Here is a 24985-nt window from a genome sequence, read left to right on the forward strand (position 1 = left end):
TTATTTAGCAGGCAGATATTTTATACTAAATTGTTCAGCATGACTGAAATGTTCAAGAATTACTTTTTAAGGTGCAAGGTATGAGTAACGTAGAGCTTTGGCAAAAATACAGTACAGTTGACTTTCTTTTTAAAGTCCATTAAAAAGATTTAAAATGGTAGAATAACCTTACCTATCACTGAGGATAAGTACTTGTTATTTTTATAAAGTGTAGTTAATTCTCAATGGAAATGTTTTTTTGTTGTTGAAATTTTATTGAAAAGAAGCATTAATCAGGAAAGATTCAATAAATAATCTGATGCCTTTAACAAACAGCAGCACATTTGATTCGTGTGGAGTGGGGCTAGTCTTTAAGAACAATTGTAAAAGTAAAATGTTAGATAGTAGTGTTAAGTTGTATGATGCATTTCAATGTGATAAGTGGATAACATATTTGTAACTTTTGTACATTACTTAAGGTACAAGAAAAGCTTGTCACTAATCTTTAGCAGTTACAAAATATGAAATAAATATTGACTTTCATAAGTGATATTGTAAATAATAAAGACCGTATGTAAAGAATTTTTATAATTCATGCAACTTGTACATAAGTGGGTTTAAATACTTAAGTATGTAACTTGTTGAATATATTATTAAATATTAATTGGAATAAAAATGTTTGTTTTTTCTTGTAGATTTATTTTATAGAAGATTGAATTGGCTATCATGTTTTCAATGTTTTGTTGGCAATTTGTGTTTCAGCAAATTTATGCCTTTTTTCAAAATCCATAGTTTCTAGGTGCTTCTCTATTCTCTGTATTAATTTGTAGTACTTTTCACTTGAGCCTTTATTTACACACATTTTTGTGAAATTGATACTTGCATGATATTTCAGTCTTTCCTTGTGTTTGTATTTCACGTGATTTGAACTTTTGCTTATCATGTATTTTGATAGGGCTCAGATCCTCGAGCAGCCACGTGTCGGGGCAAGCTCCAACACCGCAGAGCCAAACTGAATCAAGAAATCAACAAGCAGATGATGATGAGGAACGGGGCAGAAAAACTTTTCAAGTAACTTAAATCTGTCACTTAGCTCTAGGAAATTAAAGTAAACGGAAACTGTATGCAGACTGCTTTGAAAAGAAACCTGTTAGTCAGAGATTAGATAATTAGTATTAAGTGTGAATTTTATCACTCTTTATGTTTCATTTTGAAACTGAGGTTTTCTTGTGGTGGTGGTATCTATTAATAATACTAGTATTATATTTACAAGGTTGTTTTGTAGTAGTTTGATATGTTTTAATTGGTACTTTGATTTGTCATTACAGACAGGAACACTGTCACCGTGTGTACTGATCCTTGATACAAGTACAAAAGGTTTATTGTTTTACAGAAGATAATGTCAAGTGTAACAATTCTTTGCATATTAAATAGAACCTAAATGCCAAATATATTATGTCTTCTCTTACTAAAACTTTTGTGAAAGTCAAAAGATGAATATCACAATGAAGTTCAGATTTTAACAAACTTGTATCTTCATTTAAAATGTTTAAACAACTTTTAAACTCTGCATTGTATTAAATATTAACACTTCCTTTTTTTAAATTAAAGTTAAGTAATAATAAATTTACCCTTGAGAAATGCTTTTAAAAGATTAATCTTACAAGTAAAATTCTGTAGTTTTAAAATCAAACTTTAGAATTGATTCACTTCAAATCCACAAAAGTCTGTTTATCTTTAATGCTCCTCCATACTGTATAAAGGTTACATGTAGATTCTCATCTTGGTAAATTGGAAAACTAAAGATTCTGTGGTTATGTAGCTAAAGTTTCTAATACTTGTTTTTAACACTTTGATAAAGAGCATTATTTGGGAAAATGTTAATTTATACAATCATGAAACTAATATGTTTATGCAGGATTTGAAAACCTTTTGTTAGCTTGATTAGAAAAGGCATTCAACAAGAATGTAGATGATTGAGCTGTATCAGTTTACTCAATAATGGCAACACTCATGAAATATTGTAATGAGGAGTTCAACTAAATGTTATAAATCTTTTCAGTAGTTCATTCTTATTTATAATCTTAACTGTGTCACTGAAACATGTTTAAATGTTATTGAAATGTTATATTTTGAGAAGAGCTCAGAAAATTGCACATTTGTGATTAATTATAATTTGGTCTGTTATACAGTTAATATATTGAGCTGAAATCTATATCTATTGAGGAGTTAATATATAATTTATGTTGAAGTTAATACATTATATTACTAGTATAGTGTTACATGATACAGGATTTGATTGTACCTCTGAAATGATAATAATAATAATAATAATAAATAAAAGTAACAAGTTATCCAACCAATGAAAAACGACTGTAGATGTTTTTCTAACTTGAAAGTACAAGTATTATAGATAGCTTCATCTTATTTTAAGCATAATTTAATTGTTTGGATGTCACTATTTATTCCTTTACTTTTCAGAATATACTCTTTATTTATAAATGAAAAATAACACAATTATTGGTTATTAATATTCTTATCTAAATTTCTGACTTGCATATTTTCTTATTGACTGTACAAGCTTTTAAATTTCATAATGTTATCTCTATAGTGCTGTTTAATCAAATTAAACAAGTTCAGTTGATGAGAAAGAAATATATTTTTGCCTAAATTATTGAATATAAATATGGCTGGTGAACCAAAAAATACTGGTCAAGGTTTTTAGTGAGGTTCAACTGTGGTAGTAACATGAACTGACAAAACCAGTTTGTTTTGTTTAAGTCTAGATGCAAAGAAGTTATAAATAATAATTATACAACTTTTGATGACTGAAAGATTAATAGTATAGATAAAACCTGTCCAACCTGTCTAGGCTTCCTTGATTGTTAATTGATAAAATTGCAAATGACCTGAGATATGACCATATGTTAGTTTTGACGTAAATTAGTACTTAATTAGGCAGTAAAACATTACAGTTTTATTAAATATGCTGCAATTATGAATTTAAATTACTGCCATGAATGATATTAATGGAATATAACATGCTGTGCTGAATTCATAATTCAAGTCATCATTAAGTTACACTCAACACAGACTTGAAAATACTTTATTTTTGGTCACTGGCACTTATAATTATTTGTACAAACAATAACTTAAGATACAGTGAGCAAGGTAACAGATATTCATTGCTTCACCTTGCAAGGTCACTTTTCTACTTAACAGATTTAAATAAACAATACAAAAGAACAACTAGTTGATGAGAGCAGAGCTTTGCTATGTACCAAAGATAAATTCATTTATGTTAACAATGTTTACCTCATCATAAGATAAACCATTCTGTAAGGTGGTATATAATTCAGCTAAAATATTTACTTCAAACATTAAATTTGTTGCCTTGATTTTGAAGTTTTTATTCATATATTAATTTTCATACTCTGACTTTTGACAAGAAGATTGAACACCAAACCATGTAGTGTCATATTCTCCTGCACTTTAGAAAAAAACAAAGTCCTAATGTTTGAAATTTTCATTAAAGATCAAACTTCATAAGTTGGATATAATTATAGTATTCCATTACTGCAATCCCCTAGTGGGACAGCAATAAATTTATGGATTTAGAGTGCTAAAATTTCAATTTCCCTTGTTGTACACAGCTGATAGCTCAAAGTGACTTTACTAAAAAAAATAAAAAGGCAAAACATACTCATCACTGCAAGCTTTCCAACATGGCTGTATCCTTCTTGTAATAAATTAGATCATAATGACACACACAGTACTGTAAACAGGGCAGTGCTTAGATTTTTCAACAGTTCTTGTAACATTTTTACAGTCTATAAATTTCAACATTATTTTATACACTGTTAACATTTTTTTAAAATTGTAGTCAGTGTACTGTGTGATATTTATGACATGTTCAGGGTGGTTCTTCAATGTTAAGAAAATTGCAAATTTTCACTTTCCAATAGAATGTCACAACAGGTATTTGTTGGACCAACTTCACTTTACAATAGAATGTCACAACAGGTATGTGTTGGATCAACTTCACTTTACAATAGAATGTCACAACAGGTATGTGTTGGACCAACTTCACTTTACAATAGAATGTCACAACAGGTATGTGTTGGACCAACTTCACTTTACAATAGAATGTCACAACAGGTATGTGTTAGACCAACTTCACTTTACAATAGAATGTCGCAACAGGTATGTGTTGGGGCACCACAGATGATATGCTTATAGTTTATAAAGCATTGAAATATAGCAAGGAACATTAAATCTACATCCAAACACATCTGGATGAGCATTTCCATATGTAAAATGAAGACTTTTGTTATGAAAGAATATTCATCTTTTTCCAGACATTTTGTAAACTCATTGTCTATTTTCATCAAAAAGATAGTCAAAGAAACTGAAGTCCATATGACCATATACCTAATGAGCATCTCAGTTCAGCTCGAGTGATCTTTTATATCTTTTATTTGCTGAACTGAATGTGCACAGGATCAGCTCCATTCTGGAGAGTTAATGTTCAGTATAACTCCAAATTTACCATGTGGCAAGCTGTTGGTAAAAAAATTTAAGTCTATTGTACACAAAATCTTAGATGTATTAATAAAGTATTTGTGCTAAAGATATGTTTGTGAACTGATAAAATCAGTCCAACACAGAACTCTGACAAGTTCAAGATGATGTGCATCTGAAAAATTAATTTTTTTTCTATCATACGATTTGCATATTACACATGCCTAACTTCTACAAGTTGCCAAATGTACAGGATGGCCCGTAAGTCCCTACCATCCATATGTTGTTATGTTCTATTCAGTTACGCATGTATTATAAATTTGTTTCTATTTTTTCAAAGAAACATGGCCGATGTAAGTCCATTTACACTTGAAGAGCGTATTGTGACATAATATTATGCAGCGAGAATGAGGGATAGCACATAGATGCACTGGATACATAAGATATATGGATGGGTAGGGACTTACGGGCCACCCTGTACATCTAAAGTTCTTTTTTTTTTTTTTCAAAATCTATCTCTATATGTCATATCTGGTATTTTCTCTACTTTAATGTGAAGTGTTGTAAAATTGGAAATCTAAATAAACTTTGATAACTAACATTAAATGCTGTTGTGAATGGCATGCTTTGATTCCAACAAATTACATAAGGTTAATATAGGAAATCAAAGAGTGATAATTAAAAAGATATTTTTCGCCCTGAAATAATGTCACTTGTGAAGTCCATCATTTTTCTACGGTTATTTGATATTAATGTTAATAATAATTTAATGGTTTTTCAGTTTTGAGTTTGCTGTCAGTACTACAATGCTGCCAATTGTATTTGAAACGCTTCTGTTGTGCATCTTGTTATTTGTTTTATCGTGTATATAACAAATTTTTTTGTATCTTGCTTGTCTCCCTTCTCATGTAAGAAAAACACGTATAATAGGTGCAGTAAGGTTCATTCTAAGAACTGAATTGGATGGGCATGTAGCTAGGTATTTAAATAATAGGTAGACATTAAGAACTATGAAATGGCAACCTATAAGGGGGTATAAAGGGAAGATGGAGGGACAATATAATGGTGGAAACAGGAATTGATATACATGGTATACAAAGAATAGGAAATACTTGAATGAACTGACAGTGAGCATTATCCAAGAGGGATAACTGTAGCTCAGATAGATGTAAAAAGCAAAAAACCCTGACCAGATGAAGTACTTATTAATAAACATGGCAGTGAAAGGCATTAATTATTTCTCCAGTATTGATGTAGGATCAAATATTGTTAGTATGATAACTTTTTACTAGTAATGACAGTTTCATAAAATATTTGTTATTAAGGACTAAGCTGGTACATAAACTATTAATTAAAGGTGAAAGTTTGTTATTAAGGGATAAGCTAATACATAAACTATATTTTTTGTAGATGCTAGTATTTGACCTAGTTTTGAAATAGTTTGAGAAACAAAACCAGCTCAATCAAACCAATGTGTAGAGTAATATATCTACCAGTTCTGTCTCACATGAAACTTGCCTCAGTAAACACAAGCTGTTGAAAATACGTTCAGATCTAGGACATCCATGTAGAGGAGTTATCCATCAATATGTTTGCTGCTACATGTTCTGAACACAGAATGTATTATTTTTAGTTGGCAGGTGTATCTACAAGCTACTTATATTAAAGTCAGTGAAGTGACATATAAGACACATTAATTTCATTTACTGTAATCTGTAAAGGACATTTTAATTCATAAAACAAGTTTTACTTGAATCCATTTAGAATATAAATTTTGTAGTTAATTATCACATTTGGTATGTATCAGAAGAATGGTTACAAGAGCATTTGATATTTTCAGTTTGTTTTTTTTGTTCTCTGCAAGAAATTTTTGAATGAGAAAAATGTGTTTGTGTTTTTAAGTGCATGTGGACATAGGGATATGTCAATGTTTAGGTAGTGTTATAATGGCATTAAGGTGTTAAATATACCTTCAAAATCCTGTCGTTATTTAGTCATGTCGAATCCTTATTATTACAGTATTTGCTGGTAATACAAAAGGGTATTTAAAATGTAAAGAAATTTGTACATAAGTGATGATAATTTTCCTGTCATGGTATTCAAGCATATTGATAAGAATGTCCCAGTCTTGTACTTCTGTGAGACCTGGATGTAGTGTTATTTTTCACATTGTACAAATGTGCATGAACTCTTTCAGTTTCATGATCTTTCTTTTCCAGTGTGATTTGATTAATTAATTTGAAAAATAAGTATGTATTGTTATGCTATATTTTTTAAATGTACTTTACAAATTAACTTGTATTAGAGAAATGACTAAGATATTTTAGTCATATCTATGTAATAATAATTATCGAACTTCACTTAAAGTTTTGCTCAGATCTGTTGGATCTACATTTCAGAGCAACTTCCAACAAGAAAATGCGGGAAACAGTTGCTCTTGAGCTGAGTTTTGTTAATTCCAATTTGCAGTTACTCAAAGAACAACTTGCAGAAATGAACAGTTCAGTACAGATTTATCAGAATGAAAGGTACTTTTTCTGATTTATCATTTATTATTTTTGAAGCTAATTGAATAATACATAGTCTGTTTGTTTTTTTTAAATAAAGGTTCATTGATTATAAACATGTTTATTTTCTCTGCTGTAAATATTTATCCAAGTTGTTTGATTTTTTTTTGTAGTGTTTACTATTTCTAAATATGCATTTGGCTTTTCTTAACATATCTTGGCTATTTTTAAGGATTACTATATTGTTTTATATAGCAATTATGTACATCATGTGGCAATAATACAAGTATATAAATTAAATTACAGTCAAATCATAATAATTTTGTTAGGGAATAGAATTTGATACAGTGTCTTAATAAGTAATACAATTTCATAACTTTTTAACTAGTGATGAGTTTCATATAATGTTTATCATTAAGGACTAAGCTGGCACATTTATACTGTATTGATTTGTTGCAGTGATTTGTTTGTTAAGGAATAAGCTGGTACATAAACTGTGTTAAAGATAATAGTATGGTGCAATGTTTATGACCAGTTTTAAAAATTAGTGTAATACTATTTTAAGTAAAGGTTGTTTTTGTAATTACCATGATGTAGTTACTTTTGATGAGCATTAAAAGACATAAGATATTTGTTTTGAGCCACGCAATTCTTTTGTTTTTTTTTTGGTTTAAAAACTTTTGAAGCTTTGTTTCGTGCTATAATACTTACATTTTATGTCATTAAATATTTTTTCTTGTGATATGAGAGGAAGATGTTAACTAATAAAATCTTTCTTTTGTTTTAATTTAGGTTATAGTTAGATTTCTTGAATTACTTTCAGTCTGTCAAAATTTAACATTCTTGGGTTTTTTTATATAGTTAAATAAATGTAATCAGTGTGCTTAACTACTGACTGGGTTTTGTTCTGTCATTAGGTTTTTAATGTATGCCACATGAGCTAGCCCAGCATCTTTTAGTATAGAACTTAGGATGGTCATTTGATAAACCAATGACTTTGGGGGTATATCAGTAGATCTCTTTTAATGAAGCTTGACACAAGATCTGAAATGTAAAATTAAATATTGAAAATATAATGAAATCTATATGAATTATACTACAATGATACCATTCTGTCCTTTTTGTATTTATGCTTCGTTGCAGAAATGTTGTTTTGAAAATGAGGATTGCTTGGGAAATTACCTTCTAATGCATCAGGCATCTGCTTAAACTTGAACAATGTATCTTTGGGCTTCACTGTACTGTTAGTTCCATAAAATATTAAAACAAATGATTTCTTAAATATGATTCCAGTTCATCTATTTGAAGATAACAATACTGTTGTGCCCATTATTTGTTTCACTGTCATCGCAGTAATTAATTTATGAATGTCTGATTCAGCTGGTGTCAGATCAGTTGGGTTATCTTCAAATAAGTTCTTCCCTTATTTGATCTGGGCCCATGATTTTTCTTAATTGCTATACTTAAATCGTAGTATTCACAACCGTATCTAGAACAGGTGAAGCACTTTTTATTGCTACATCATTTTATTTTATGTTTACAAGTAAACTTCTCCACATTGCCTTTTATGGTCTTGGGTCAGATCAAAGGTCTGATCCAGCAACCTAGATCTCAGAAATAGAACCACACATCTTTTTGTCTAAACAACTTGAATATTTTTTTGTAATGACTTTTTTTTGGATCCACATCAAGATGCCAGGCTGGATTGTGTGGCAGGTGTTAATATTGAGAAAATTATCTTTGTTTGTAAAGTTTTGCTCCAAACTCTTGTGTGTGCTGTAGAAGTTGTTCTAAGTTGTTTGCATAATTATTTCAGTGCTAGCCAGTTGGTTCCAATGATACCATTAGGATTAAAAGAAACAAAAGATATTGACTTTCAAGAAGTGTTTAAGGTAAAGTTTATTCAAAAACTATTGTTAGTTGATAATAGAAGTGGTCATTCAGAGTTATAGTCAAGAAGGTGAGATGCACATTCACAGTTGTTTCTGATTGCAAATTGAAAATTAACAAAAATCAACCATTATGAAATTGAATTATAAAAGTAGTTTCAAAGACTTGTTGAGTTGTGCATGGCACTATTTTTGTCAAAACTATTTGAAGATAATGACATTAAAATGTGACATTGTTTTGATGTGTGCATCAAACTTTTGAATAAATCATTTAATTAAAAGTTGTTTCTGGGTTATGTTAACAGAAACTACAAATGTAGTCTCATATTTAGAATATGAACAGTTTATATAGTTTAATGTAGAATATTTTAAGTAGTATAGGCAAGATGCAGCCTTAAATAAAAGAATTAGGCAATAGTAACAAAATATAGAGTTAAATTATTTAAAAGTTTGATATATTATTATTGTAAAAATAAGAGGTTCAAAAACATTAATTAAAGAGGGTGTTTAAAACTAAATTAAAAAACTCCAGCTGTCCCCATAGCAAATTCCAGAACAAATGAAACTTTGATTTCAAAAAAGACATAAAGTTGCTGTGTAATGATCATGAAGACTATGAAAATAGTCTTCTTCAGATACATTACTTTGAAATATACTTTATTCATAGATTTTACTCCTCTTTGAAACATGCTTGATCTGAATATCTTACTTTTGTTTCATACACATTAGTCTTATACATGTTTCCTCCATGAATGTATCTCTGAAACATGTTTTATCCATGCACTTAACTCTGGAGTATATCAATTTTTTTATAATTGATTAGTATTGGATTCTTGATGATAAATATTTTTGTATAGGATTTTTTGATTCTAATGTATTATGAAGTGTCAGAAAATATAAATATTTCACATTTGATTGTGGATAAATAGATATTTCTGTAACATTTGCAAGTAATATGTAAATAATATACAATTTTATGTAATAGATGATTTGGAGTGAATAAGTAATTATTTTACGAGTTCCTTAAAAATTTATATTCTATTTTCTTAAAATGTGAAAATAATAGTTGATGAATGTTTTTTATCATATGAATCCAAATGTAAGAAAATTCTAATTCTTTGAGTGTTATTGTATCTGCAGGATTTTATTTTAGAGCACTATAGTGAAGATGGCAATAAGTTTGAAAGTTCTTTACAAGAACTAGCTGACATTCGACAGGTAATTTTATATATTTTAAGGTTTAATTCTCCATGGGTATTTTGATATTAATGAACTTTTAAAAGAGACAACATTTCTTTCTAACATTTGGTAATTACATTATAATAATATTAGTATATTTGTTATTTGAATTGTTATAAATATAGTAACTAATTTGTTACCAAATATATTCATTTATTATAAAATTTTTAATATAGTACATGAGTGTACAAAATGATCTGATGTCATTGAAGAAGAATAAAGCAAGTTATAGTATATCTATCTCTATTAGGAATAAAAAATGTAAGGTACCATGAGGTATAATTAATGTAGATGATACAGAAATATTAACTGTTTCAATTAAACTCATTTTGAGAAAAAGGTAAATTAAGATCTTTCAAATTGAGGAAAGACATAGTTTTATGCTTCACATTAATTTTTTTTTTTATAATGATCTGGTGATGTCTTTACTGGTAAAACCATAGTTACTAATAAATGAAGTTTCTGTGAAATACACAATTATCTTTGGTTTTTTTTCGAATTGTGTAATAGTGAAGTTTCATCAAACACTGACAGTTTCAAGTATCACTTATATAAAATCTTTCAGTTTGAGACTAGCTTCAGATTTTAAATAATGAAACCCTTTCAGGTATTTAATTGCATATTGGCTTTAATTATTTTCATAGTACAATTGTTTTAAGTTTTAACTTTAATTTCTGAAAATATGAAGTGAACTGTATATGACATATTTCCCAGTTCGATGGGTTTGTGTTATTTTATGTGATTGTGTTGCTATGGTTGGCCCCTCTTACTCCTTTGTTCACCACAGATAACTAAATCTGAAAAGAACAAATATATACTTTCCTTTAATTAGGGTTAAAAATCTGACTTGAATTTGTAAAAATATTTTACTCAAAGTACATAACATTGTATTATTGGAAGAATATACCCTGTAGGATAACAATTTTACTTAAGTATTGTGATGAATTGTGTCAAAAAATACATTATAAATTCATTCAGTTTCAAAGAACTCATGCTTGTAATTATTTCAGAGTAAAATTCTATTGCATACAATTATATACGTGTATGGTGTATTTCCAACACAAAGAACATTAATTTTGTGCCTCAGGGTATGAATGGCCAACTAGTTTTATTCAGTCTTTGTTCATCATTGGTTCTTGCCAAAAATCATAAATAAATTTTAATGGATGAGAACTTTAAGTATTTGCCTGACATGCACTGGTAAACAAATCTTCTTTTACATATATTTATAATTTTGTTCATAGTAGAATCAACATAGCCTTGCTGACAGCAGGGATAAGTAAATTTGTAAGTAACAAAATACAATTGTAAAATCAAAATTTGGTCTTTAAATATAAGGAAAATGTGACAAATATTTTCTTACCACAGGTGTATCAGAAGATGTACCCTATGAATAATATTTTTCAGCTGATTTTTGTTAATCAAAGTACATTTACTCAAATAGGGAAGACTAATAACCAAAAGATACTTAGGCATATCTATAATACAAAGTAAATATTTTATTCATTTACACAACAGTGAAGTGTTTTATCAATAACATAATCTGGAAAATCATTTTTACACTGTTTCTTTTATATCATAATTTTTTATGCAAATCGTCATGTGTGCTAGATATTTTGTGTTGTGTAATAATACTAGGAATAAAAGTTGCGAAGTTAAAATAGAAATCTATGATAGTTTTCAGTTTGTGATGCACTTCACATTTACATTGTTATCACCGATTAAAGTTTCCAGATGTAATTTATGATTCTTCTGTTTTTCTGCAATAAACTTCATTGCGCAGGAAGTTTGATCAGAATTTCAAAAGACTATGAAAGTGTTGTCCACCTACGTGAAATAATGTATTGATTTTAAGCACTTGCACGCAGTGTTGTAAATGAAAACAAAGTAGCTGAAGGTAGCACGAATCTTGAATCTATGATAACACCACTGACCTCATCATATAACTTTCTATTCAAAAGAAAATGAAACAGTTTAGTTTTGTGTCTTAAATTAATTAACTTCAAAGAACTGATTTTGAGATGTTAATTGTATTAGAATAGTCATTGTTAATCAAATTAGAATTTGGCTGTATAGTCTCTTCTAGTAATATGTATTAAATTTGATGCTGTGAACAATACTATCAAGTTTCAGTTGTTTTTTACATGATAAAATTCAAAACATGCTCTCAGGATGTGTCCACTTGTTGTGAACCTCTTGAAAAAGCTACAAACCTGCCAGATCGTTGTTGTGAGTTCCAATGTTCAGTACTATAACTGTGAGGAGCATCCTGATTGGTGACTTCCTGATGGTTTGATATTTCATTAAAAATATTGTATTCTTTTTTTAATAGAAATAAATAATGTTGTAATTTAGCCACTTTTTGGACAGTAAGATTATAATTTTACAAATTTGGTAGTCACTTATCAAACTTGCCTATATGTGTAAATATTCTTATATTATCAAGAATCAGATGAAAATTAACATTCATAGGGTATGCCCACAGATACAAGTGAGCTTTGTTTTTAAGCCCAATTGCTGCCTTAGCTTTTTCTTTAGATTTAAAGACCAAATTTCAATTTTACAATCATTTTATGAGGTTTACAGATTTACTTACCTCTCCTATAAGCAGAGCTACATTAATTTTACTAAACAAAAACTATTAACACATGAATGAACATTCTAACCTAAGATTACCTGTTAAATATATTGTACATTTTCCCATCCATTGATCCTTGTTTAAGATCTTGGCCAGGGCCAGTGAAGAACAGTTTCTAAATAAAAGAGAGTTTGTTAATTTAAAAGTTGAGGCCCCTAAATTAATGCTCTTAGTTCTGCAAGTACTTTACATTTGAAGCTATAAAAATGTAGGGCGTAAGTACGTGTTTGTGTATGATTTGTATGCATTTAATTTACTAAATGTACTTGTATGGTAGTATGGGATATAAACTTTTATTTACTAAAGCTAATGTATATCTAGTGCTCTAAAAAACATTGAGTGATAAACAGTCCATTTAAATGTTTTAATTGAAGACATAACTTGTGACAAATTTGATATTTTTCACATACATAAAGATAAAAGTAAAACTAAAACTGTTTTAAATTTAAGTGAATATAATGGTTTGGTAGTTAACATAGTCTGTGAATATTTGAACAAAATTAACCCTTTTCAGAAGTTAATAGTGTAAATTTTAAAATACACAGAGCAATATTCTATGAGGGAAAGAAGAATTAACTTTATTATTATCAAGAAGAATGTATCAAACACATGTATTCTGCAATTGCAAATCTGAAGCTAACATTCAATCAACAAAATTTAGCTTTTTCAGTTTGTTTCAAACTGTGAGCTTACAATAATTGGTTGACTTTCAGTTGAGAGATTGAGTTGCACATTAATCATTTACAAGTTAGTTAAGTCTGTATAGCACAATGGCTTTCCACTTGTGATACAGTAATTGTGATACAGTACTCAGCCACAGAGGCAACATGCATAACTACTTCAGATAGTGGATTATGTAGATGCATTGTAAGGTGGAAACAGTTTAGACTTTGAGCAACATAGTTGTGAAAATAAGAAAGGAGTATCTTTGCATACAAGTATACAGAGATAAGTTTGGGTTTGCTATGCCCCTTGAAAAACTGTTAGAAAACAAAGTTAGTAATAATCATTTTGAATTGTATCACAAGCTCCATTTTTGGATAATTTGGAGACATTTCAAAATGTAGTTTGCCTATATTTAAATTTTTATCATTTATTTCGCATAAGAATCATGAGTTCAGACTTGTAAGGCACTATTGTAGGAAACCAAGTTTCATGTTTTTTTTTTTTAGCTCTGTGAGCTCCTTTTAACAAGAAACAAAACCTTGCAAGTTTCCGTTTTTCTTTCTTAGTCTAAGGGACTAGATTAAAGTTTGTTTTTTTTTTAAATTTTAGTTTCTGTTAATGTGATGATGATATCCTGACTGTTTGTCAAGACATCAGAAAAACAGCAGCAGTATCCATACTTATTGAAGATGAATTTGGTGTATAGGTATAGTGAAAGCACTAGACTAACTGTAAATATTCTATGAAAAAAATTACCATTGCAAGAGATACCATTGCAAAAGACACTTCAAAAACTTTGTGTACCTGTCTCCTTTATTGATAACTTGTGTATTAATTGAGATTGATTTATCACAAGATACACCTTAAAATAATTTAGATAAAATTCAAAATGTTTATCTATTTATTCATTTTAATTTATATTTTCTGTAATTTATTATTAACATTAAATATGATGATGAATTAACTAAAAGAAAAAATTACATACAAAACTATATCAATATTATAAATTTTATAAAACTGAATATTTAAGGAAAATATGTTTACAAAATGGTGATATTTTCTTTAAGGCTTGCAAAACTCCTGCAAGAGATCCAAGTGGAGTTTTATTGCTCTTTCAATATTATAATCTTTTGTATTATGTGGAAAGGAGATTTTTTCCCTCGCATCGAAGTATGGGTATTTACTTTGAATGGTAAGTGGGCAAAATTAGTTGTAATTTGTATTTACTGCAATGATAATATCCATTGTTCTTTTTCTATTTGTATATTGTGATAATTTGATATTTTGTTAATTCAAGTAGATTTAACCACTTGTACTAAGAAAAATTGACTGGAAGCATTTAATATTATGAATCAGTACAAAAAACCTGTAATGAATGAAATGCATCGAATTTACTATTTTCTTGTTGTTAATGGAACTTTCAAATATAGCCTTATTCATATCTTGTGAAGTTTGGCCATCTTAAGATTTAATTTAGTCCAAAATTAGCAAACAGTGTAAAATAATTATAAATGTGAATTATTCCAAACACTAATTAACTATGATTAATGAAACTAAGTATAAAGAAACACCATTGTTTCTGAGAACAATATTTCTTGAAGAACCTTGGTGAATGAGCAAGTTAATTAATATAGCATTAAAGGAGAACAAGAAACATTTTTGTCTATGTAGACAGTCCTATCCATTAAATTAAATATGAAAAAACTCAACCTGTTATTTAAATATTTAATTTATCAAGCTTTCCCTTAAATTAACTACATTTACCACATTCGAAAGCCACCCTCCCTGTTAGAAATATAAAGCTGTCTTAGTAGAAGATGACTCCTAGTCTTCCAAAATTTATATTTATGTTCCTTAGTTCTACTGTTCTTACCAATAAGCATAAGAAAAGATGATGGTTTGGCACTTGGTTCTACTCGATCAGAACCCCTTTAAGTCTTCTTTTTTTCAAAAGAAAACAAATTCACAGATTTTAAATGTTTCTTATATTGGTGTCTTTCCATCCTAGGTATAATTTAGTAACTCTCCTTTGAACCATTGCAACAATTAAATCTCTTTTCTAAGATAAGAAGTTAAGACCAAATGCAGTATTCAAAAATGTGGGCAAGCCAGGGACCTGTACAATGACACTATGATATCATCAGGGTTGTCTTCAATATTTCTATAGATATAGTCTAAAATCTTGTTTGCCCAGCCACTACCAACAGCACATTGTGTGAAGGGCTTAAGAGACTAATCAACCAGAAAACCAAGGTCTTGTTCTTCCATTACACTGTTAAGGTTACTCCCTTCAGTATTATACTCATAATTAAAATTGTGATGTCCAACTTGCATTCCCTTACATTTATTATAATTTAAGCCACCTATCATCTATTAGCCCAACAAAACAAATAATACAGATCCTTTTGTAAAGTAACATTATCCTTTTCACAGCCAACAATACTGAAAAGGTAACATTATCAGTAATTGTATGTAATCTATTAACTGTTCCTTCATCTGTGTTATTGATATAGATAGATTAAAAAGAGTGAATCTTCTAACACTAAGCACTGAAGTCCACTTATGATATTAATCCATGCAAACTGACTGAATTCCCATTATAACATTCTCTATTTTCTTGCATCTAGCCAGTTTTCCATCAAAAGTGCCAAATTATCTTCCATATCTGTAAAGAACATTTAAAAAAAAGCCTTTTATGTGTCACCTGTAAACTGTTTTCTGAAAATGTAGAAAAGTTAAATTTACATTTGTACCTTCATTTATATTAACGACAATCTTTAAAAGAATGTTAAAAGAGTGGTAAGGCAAGATTTAACCTTGTGAAGTATGCTGATAATTCCACAAAACTTAAACATTGTGTAATGATTTTGCCAAGTAAAATTAATAGGCCTATAATTACTGGGACAATTTCTATTGCTTCCTCAGAAAAGATGATTAATATTAACCAACTTCCAATCTTTTGGCACCTGTCCACTGTTCAAAGACTTTATTTTCTAAGTCTTTGAACAGTGGACAGATACCATCTTGTATCATTAATTGTGTAAGAACTTCAATGTTTTAAATTGTATAATAATTTATTCTATAAAGTTAAAAGCAAAATATTTAACTGAAACTCTACTTGTTTCACTGATAAATGAAGGAAATTTCATTTTCATACAAGCAATTGTATGTGTGTACTTTACACTTATATAATGCCCTCTAAAGAATAGATCACCAAAAATACATTTATGTGGCACTTGTGCCTAGTTCTCATTTCAAAGCCATTTTTTGTTTAACAATTTCTACAGATTCTGTTATGTTTAGTTCATTTTTTATTTTAGTTTCTTTACATGTTTGAATCTCGTTCCATTCAATGTTGAAAAGTTCCACATATTTGGTTATTGACTGAATCGCTAGTTTTCAGTTTCCTCACTTGCAATTTTGTGTTCATTAAATTGAAACTTCATATTTCTATTTGTCTAAAATAATTTAATTAACAAGTGATTTTATATGCTCATTATTTATCCTTTAATTCAATTTTATCTTTAATATAATTAATGATATTCATTAATTTTGAGAAGTAAAGACTAACAGACAAGTCATGTTTTTCATGAATACCTTACCTTTACTACATCACTTACACTGTTGTTTACATCCTTCATCCTTGCTAATGGATAACATAATCTAATTCTTTTTTACCTATTTAACCCACAGACTATTCTGTTCACATGCTTTGCTAAATAATTTTCTATAACAATAACCTTCTTATGGTTTTCATTATCATACCTATGTTGTTGTTTTTTTTGTCCTTACTTTTTCGAGTATCTTAAAATTATGGCTACATAATATGAAGCAATCACTTAAATTATTGAACATTGAATTATTTTTTAACATAATACATTCATTTATTCAAGTATATTTTTTTCCACATGATATTTATAGTAATATTGCTTTCTTTTAGAAGTTAACTTTTCATTGTAAAATATTATGTACAAAGTTTATCTTAAAAGTGATGTTCAAAGTGGTCTGTTGTACATAATGTGGGATGTGGGTAACTTTTTTAATTCAGTTTAATAGTCCTAAAATTGAAAATATTTTAAGAATTGTTTTCTAGTATTATGTACTTAATTTTATAGTTTTATCATTTGTTACAATTGAGGCAAACAAATAGTGGTTTAAAATTTATAACTTTTTCAGAAAAGAAGTTATAACTTGCAAAATGTGAGTACTAGTTTATAAAAACACGTTTTTAATGTAGTATTATTTGTAAATGTTAACTTTTCTAGAGATATAAAATAAAAATAAATGAGATCTTAATTTTTGGTATACTAAATCACATCACTAAATGAATATAATAATAAAAAAGATCCTGTCTTTCAGGTTTGATTCTTTAACAGGTGTTCCAAGCATCCAGAAAACTGTGGCTTTTGAAAAAGCTAGCATTCTTTTTAACATTGCAGCTGTGTACACTCAAATAGGAGCTAAACAGGTAGGATAAAGAGACAACTAAAAAATTTTCAAATAATTTAGAAAACAATTAAAACACATCACGAACTCAAAATGTTTAAGAAAGACAATGTTTTGAGGGCTTAATAACTCTGTACAGATGTACTCTTCTCTGGTATTACTCAACTTAATAAGCTTAAACATATAATAGGTTAAACCCTAATTTACATCAAAGGCATAATGTGACTTCATGAATAGGTAATGCAAAAGAAATGTAACTGCAAGCATAATAGAAAAAGGGTTTTAAGTAATTTTAAAATGAAATCTGAGGCTCTACTTATTATGAAAGTAACATTTTCTTCATCAACTGTCCAAAAAAATACTAAAGGTAAAACAGAAAGAGAAATTAAACCTTTTATTAGAAAAAGAGCAAACATGTTTTAAATCTTAAGAAAAAGACTATTTTTACTCTTTGAAAAACAATAAAAAAAGAATTTACACTAATTTCAGTTCTACACTTTGTAAATTACTTATGATACCAGTAAAAACAAATTGCTAATGTCAAAAATTTGAAATGTATTATTATGATTGTAATTTTAGAAGGTGGTATATGATAGAACTTCACTTTTAACAAATTAATTATAAAAACTAAATTGTACCAGCCACTTAGTCAGTATTCAGGAGTGTTAAGAAACTTTAATTTCTCAAAATTTTAGATTAGATTGACTACTACATTTGCCAATGAAAATTTGATAAAATACATGCATGACCGTTAGTAATAAAACAACTTTCGTAGTTGCAACTAGTTGCACTAGAGAAGTGGAAATAGGCTACCGCTGCCTCAATCAATGGAATAATATTTAAACTTGCTTACTTCATTTTCTCTTTCCACATATGCCATTAAGAGATGTAGGAGATACAGTTGTCATTCCAAAGCAAGTTGAGATGCCTGGGCCAGTGTAAGGCTGTGTTTATTGTTTATTCAGTCTCAGTCCCTATTTTGTTATTATATGTTTGAATTATTGGTTGTTTGGGCTACATTCATTCTCACCATTTTACTATGCTACTTAATTCTTTGATTCTCAATGTATTTACTAATTAGGGTTAGTCTAACTATTTCTCTGACCTTTACATTTGTCTCTTATGGTCATGTCAGTATATTTCCATAAGCATCTCATCTCACAAGTGATGATTTTCCTTTCTTAATTTTTATGAAGAGTCCAGATATACATTGATAATATGAGGTTGGTACAAAAGATGTTTTTTTAACTTCCACTTTATTTCCCTCAGAACATTTGGATGTTTGAGGAGAGGTTTTAACTGGTAGTTTACATAACTCAATTTTCATTCTTATTTTGATGTTTCTATGTATTTTTCAGCCTTCTGTGAAAATACTTGCTATCTATTTAAAATAATTGTCCTGCTGTAACCTGGCATTATTAATATTGACATTTAACTGGTGTGGTGTATTACTTACTAACATTGCTTCTGTTTTTCCTGTTCTGATTTTCATATCACACCTTTAGCAATTGTTGTTGAAGTTACTTACATGGTCTTCCTCAGTCAGGTGTATCAAACTTTGATCACCAGCAAGAAGACGTTTCTTTAAGGTTTTTGGAGTTAGATGTGCTTGTTTGATATTCTGATCCATAGAAACGGTTAATAAAAGAGAGGATAAGACACAGCCTTGTCTCATTCCAGATGATACTTAGAACCAGTTAGTTAAACCATTTACAGTTCTCATAGCACCTTTACTGTCTGCATATATTGCCCTTATGTTGTCTTAGAGCTGACCTGGCATCTCAGTCTTCAAATATGTTCCATAATGTATTTCTATTAATATTAATGAATGCTCTATAAAGACAATATTCAGTTTTTTTTCATGTTCACTGGCCTTCTCGCTAAGTTGTCTTAATTGAAAATATTACATTGATGCAACCTCTACCTTTCCTAATACCAAGCTGTACTTCACTTAAGTTCTGAGAACAGGCACAGTTTTTTTTGGAAGTTGATAGTACATTACCATGGCCTATTGATGTTATACCATAGGGTAGTGTCACAAGTAACAATGATGTTTTAATAGTGTGCTCTTTTTGATGTTTTCCATCTACTCTTTGATTTTATTGAAGTTCATTTTTGTGTTTGTTGATTCAAATGTTTTAAACTATCTAAGTAAAAGTACATTGAAAACAAACTATCTTCTGTACATGAAATACATGCCCCTCAGTTTATAAATTGTTCAAAATTTGATTTGTTGAAACCATTTTTTATCTCTCCTGACAGTTGTATTTATTATTTGTCAGAATTAGCTAGCTGAATATTGTAAGTATTATTGTGTTTGTTAAATAATATAGATAAACCAGGTTTGAAAATCTATGACTTAAACCAGTTTTGTGAACATTAATATTTAAGTCATGCTTCTCTTTTTTTCTAGGATCGGACAAAGAGTTCAGCTGCTGATGATGCAGTAGATAATTTTTTGAGAGCAGCAGGAATGTTTCACTACATTAAGGAAAATTTTAGTAATGCTCCAAGCATGGACCTTGCTCCAGATACCTTACAAACACTTACACATCTTATGCTGGCATGTTTTATTAGAATTGATTTTTGTTCTCATGTAGACTGTAGTTCTTAACAATAGTTTGATTTAAATGAAATAAACAATCTACTCTTGATTTTGAACTTACCTTTGTAATCCATTCCCTTTGATTTTAATAATGACGTTTATTAAATTGCTTTGTTCACATAAAACAGAAGTTTATAATATAGCAATTTTTTAAGAACTAGTTGCACCTTTAAATGCCCTCTTTCTACAGTTCAAAGTGTATAAAGTAATGTGCATGTATTTAAATGTATCTATATGTTTTTAAGTCAACTATATTTTGTTCTTTCCTAAAGCATTTTTTGTTCCAATCCATACGTTTTTTATATGGAGTAATAGATTTTGTTTCTTCACCTTTATTGATGTTTTCAGTGCAAATATTTCTGTTTACTATTTTTAAAGACATTTAGAACAAACAGTTTCACGCTTTAGAATATTTCTGAAATTAAATTAGCACTAATGTCAATATTTAAAATAAATAAAACAGGCACAGACAAGAGAATGTTTGTTTGAGAAACTGATTTTGAGCAACATTGATAAACAAGGTATTGAAGGCTGTTTGGATATAGCACAAGAAGCTGCAGAGGTGAGTCTTGCAGTTTTGTAACTATGTATATATATCTTTTTTAGTAAATAAACTAAAGTAATTGTATAGCTACACTTAGATTAGAAGTTATGATAATTTTAAAATCATCAGTTTATGGTTTTTGTATTACTCAATGAAATAGCCTTTAACAAAAATGCTGACCAAATTTTCTTTCTCTTATCTATTTTTAGTCATATTCGCAATTTTAAATTCTATGTTTTACCTGTTGTTATGTCTTTTTTGTTATTTTATTGTGAATTGTGGTTGAGTTTATTCATGGTTGGCTGTAAATGTAACATTCATTTCACTGTTTTGAGTGTAATGGACATTAATTTTGGCATCTCATAAGCAAATGCTGTATTGCCGTCATATTAATTTATAGTAAGAATGTTAAGAATAATGATTAATAATAGAGTTTTTAAAGTACAATGAAACATACTAAAGAATAATTTCAAAGAAGTTACTACAATTGCACATGTGGTTGTATTAAATTATTTAATTTCATCTTAACTGTAAAAACCACAGTAATTGTTGATCTGTGTTGTTATTCTGTTGTGCTATGGTTCTCAACCTCTGATCCTTGAGCAATAGTAAAGTTTCCATGTTATAGTTTAAAGATAATTACATAGCATGTTCACTGATATAAAAATAATTTTTTATTCAAGAATTTCTGTAAATTACATATTTAGGTGTGACAGTGCTTCTTTTGCATACTGTAGGGACCAGTTTACAGAGATATTTGAGAATGATGGACTAAAAGGTTTTGCTATGGTTTGTGCATGGTTCTTTCTTTCAGAAATCTAAGTTATATAAACAAATGTATACATTCTAAGCTGTATTGTGTTCTAAATTGTCAATTAAATAATTATTTTAATGCTTTAGAGTTGGGTGTTTTTGTCTAGAACACTGTAATCTAACTTGATTTTATTCCTGAACTGCATATTGTTGATATTACTGTCTCTCATCAGGTAGCAGTGGTATACAGTCAGGTACATAAACTGATCTCTGCTCCAGAAGTGAAGGATTATGTTCCCTACAGTTGGATTAGCTTAATTCTGGTAAAATCAGAACATTACAGAGCATTAGCTCATCATTTTGTTGCAGTGGGATTGCTTGATCATAATGGTATGCTCTGCTACATATTAATTTGATGTGTTACTAAATTGACATTTAATATATTTTATTTAGTCTTTTTAGTTTCTTGAATAAATAATCTCTTAAGCCCACCATAAAATGCTTCAAAATTTTTTATATGTTTAGACTAGAGATATTTTTTTTTTATCAGTGTTTTATGCATGTCTGATTTAGAGTTGGATGCTACATTATATGTTTGTTTGAAGTATATACAGATATCTCTGCCTAAAATTTATAACAATTTACAGTTTATATCATTCAGCATGTTTTCCCCTCAGTGTAGATTCCTGTACATGGTGAGGGGGACCTCCCAGGGAAGGTTCTGTTCTTTCGGTTTACCTCCTCTGGGATCTAAACATCCACCCGCATGTTTGCTGTGCGTGGTGACTCATGAAGGGGAGGAGAGGATAATGGTTGTTGAGGGGTCCAACCCTAACACACCACTTTGGCCTTGAATTGCTGTAGATGGGTGGTTTGGGGTAGCCTCCCTAGAATCATTCAGCTGGTCCATTTGGGCTAGGGACAACCAAGCATCAGTGTTGGATGTTATCAACAGGTGTTGTGGACATTGTATCTGATGCTGGTGTTTGGGTATAGTGCTCACAAAACCCTACTATTGCTGCAGTGTTCTTGTTTGGCATTGTAGTGTGTCCCCACATATGGCTCCATGGTGGGCACTGAAATATTCCTTTTTTATTATGGATCCTCCAAATATAAACTTAAATAAAATAGTGAAAAAACAGTCCATAGGTAAATGACCACATCTTGAAGATTCTGAGCAGCAATCTTCAACACCTGTTGTACCTCATTTTCTTACACTACATTCTCTTTCAGACAAACCTTTTGTGCAAATGTCTCCCTTTTTCATTCAGAAGGGACTAGAGAAACTTGCTGATTCTCAAAGTCAGTCAAAAAGCTTTGCTCTGGTGACATATGGGTGGAAACATCCACAACTAAACACAGTGAACTCCTCTTACATTCAAAGGTGATTGAGGATATACCCTTGTTGAAAGGAATTTGTAGAACATCCTCGAGTCGGAGATTCTCACTGGTTTCTCCACCCAAGGAGTTTCTGCAGTGAGGCATATCTCCACTTGCAAAGATAGAATTATGGTGCTGACCAGTGTCCTCATTTAACATTTAAATCACCATGTCCATCTGCCACCATCAAGCAGGTTACTTTAATTGCAAGGTATGGCCATACATTCCAAACCCTCTTGGATGTTTCTAGTGTCAGTGGTTCAGTCACTCGAAGACATCATGACATGGTTCTTTGATGTGTGCTTGTTGTGGTGGCAAGGACCACAATGCTTGTGAGTATAAAACAGACCCTCATTGCACTAATTGCAATGGCTTTCACCCATCCTACTTTTGTTCTTGCCCTAAGTGGTTGGAAGAAAGAGGTGCAGCATTTGAAGACAATTCAAAACATTACTTACCCTGAGGCTTGAAAGTTACTACCTGTCACTTCATCTCGGATGTATGCTGCTGCACTTCATTCCACAACTACAGTGTGAGTGCAGACAAATCTGTCCTTCCAAAAGAATTATTCTCAAACCATATGAAAAGTCTTTTGACCTCCATGGTTAAAAAGGTTGATGAATCAACATTAACAACCATCTCTGTCTCTAACATTCATTTCAGCAAATCCAAAGATCCACTTCCTTTGGTTTTGGACAGGGGTATTTCTTCAGGTACATCTTCTCTCATCCCAAAATGCAAAATAATCATTCGTTCATATTGTCAGTTACTGGAATCCTCTTCCAATGAAAGAGACCTGCCCAATTAACCCAGGGCAGGATCCATGGAGGTTGACAGACCTCTCTCGAATAAAGAAAAAAGATGTGGTAGAAAACAGAAAGGCTATACACCCACTTTGCCTACACATAAATAAAAATGACCACTTTTATACAATAAAACTGTTGAAGTTTATGTTCCAATTTGAATGACATCAAAGCTCTGATTGCTTCCTACCATCCTGTTTGTCTTTCCTTACAGGAAACATTTCTAAAACATGTTAATATAGCCAACTTTAAGCAGTTTTTTTTTTTTGTACAAAAATGATAGGTTGTATAATAAAGGAGTGCATGGAGGAGTAGCACTTGTGGTTGATTGTCATGTGCCCACCCTTTCTTTGCCACTCTACACACCTTTGGAGGCTGTAGCCATCCTTGTTTCCTTAGGTCATACCATCACTGTTTCTTCTCTCTACCTCTCTTCTGAAGAGACTTATGATCAATCAGACCTTGATGCTCTTGTTGAACAGTTGTCATCTCTCTTTTTAATCCTGGGGACTTTAATGGACATAGTCCTCTCTGGGGGAGGTACTGATATTGATGGGAGGGGCCACTTCCTACAGTGTATGCTCTCAGATCACAACCTTTGTCTTTTCAATACTGGTTGTTATTGTTATTTTCATATGCCTAATCAGTTCCTTTACTGCTGTTGGTTTCAGTTTGCTACCCTACATTTTTCTCCCACTTGTGATGGAGTGTTGACCTTAACCCACGAGGCAGTAATCATTTTCATATACTTTTGACAGAGACTGGGCATGGGTGATGTCACCCAACCTGTGTGCCCCAGTGGAAGCTGGATCAAGCCAACTAGCCCTCTTTTTTGCTCTTGCAGAACTTGATTCTGTCATTATCTGTAAACCATCAATAGATGACTGCATGACAGCAGTAACTGACTACATTGTACAGGCAGCTGCTCAATGTATTTCTAAAACCTCAACACATTTTTCATGGTATTTTTGTCACACATTCTCAAACTGCATTACCTTCCAGCAGGCCCATGCAC

At 30.1% G+C, this 24985-nt stretch overlaps 1 protein-coding gene across 1 annotated transcript in view; it reads left to right on the plus strand.

The window, feature by feature from the left end:
• Window positions 1–24985, plus strand: part of LOC143231628 (rhophilin-2-B-like) — an 88633-nt gene that overhangs the window by 53629 nt on the left and 10019 nt on the right. The window contains exons 2-10 of the mRNA XM_076466166.1: window positions 935–1050; window positions 6900–7028; window positions 8824–8899; window positions 10037–10114; window positions 14507–14631; window positions 17799–17907; window positions 20299–20448; window positions 20954–21052; window positions 22021–22177. Coding sequence (XP_076322281.1) covers window positions 935–1050; window positions 6900–7028; window positions 8824–8899; window positions 10037–10114; window positions 14507–14631; window positions 17799–17907; window positions 20299–20448; window positions 20954–21052; window positions 22021–22177 — 1039 coding nt within the window. The remainder of the gene's footprint in view (window positions 1–934; window positions 1051–6899; window positions 7029–8823; window positions 8900–10036; window positions 10115–14506; window positions 14632–17798; window positions 17908–20298; window positions 20449–20953; window positions 21053–22020; window positions 22178–24985) is intronic.

The sequence above is a fragment of the Tachypleus tridentatus genome, chromosome 11, assembly GCF_004210375.1.
Source record: "Tachypleus tridentatus isolate NWPU-2018 chromosome 11, ASM421037v1, whole genome shotgun sequence".
In the NCBI taxonomy this organism is placed as follows: Eukaryota; Metazoa; Arthropoda; class Merostomata; order Xiphosura; family Limulidae; genus Tachypleus; species Tachypleus tridentatus.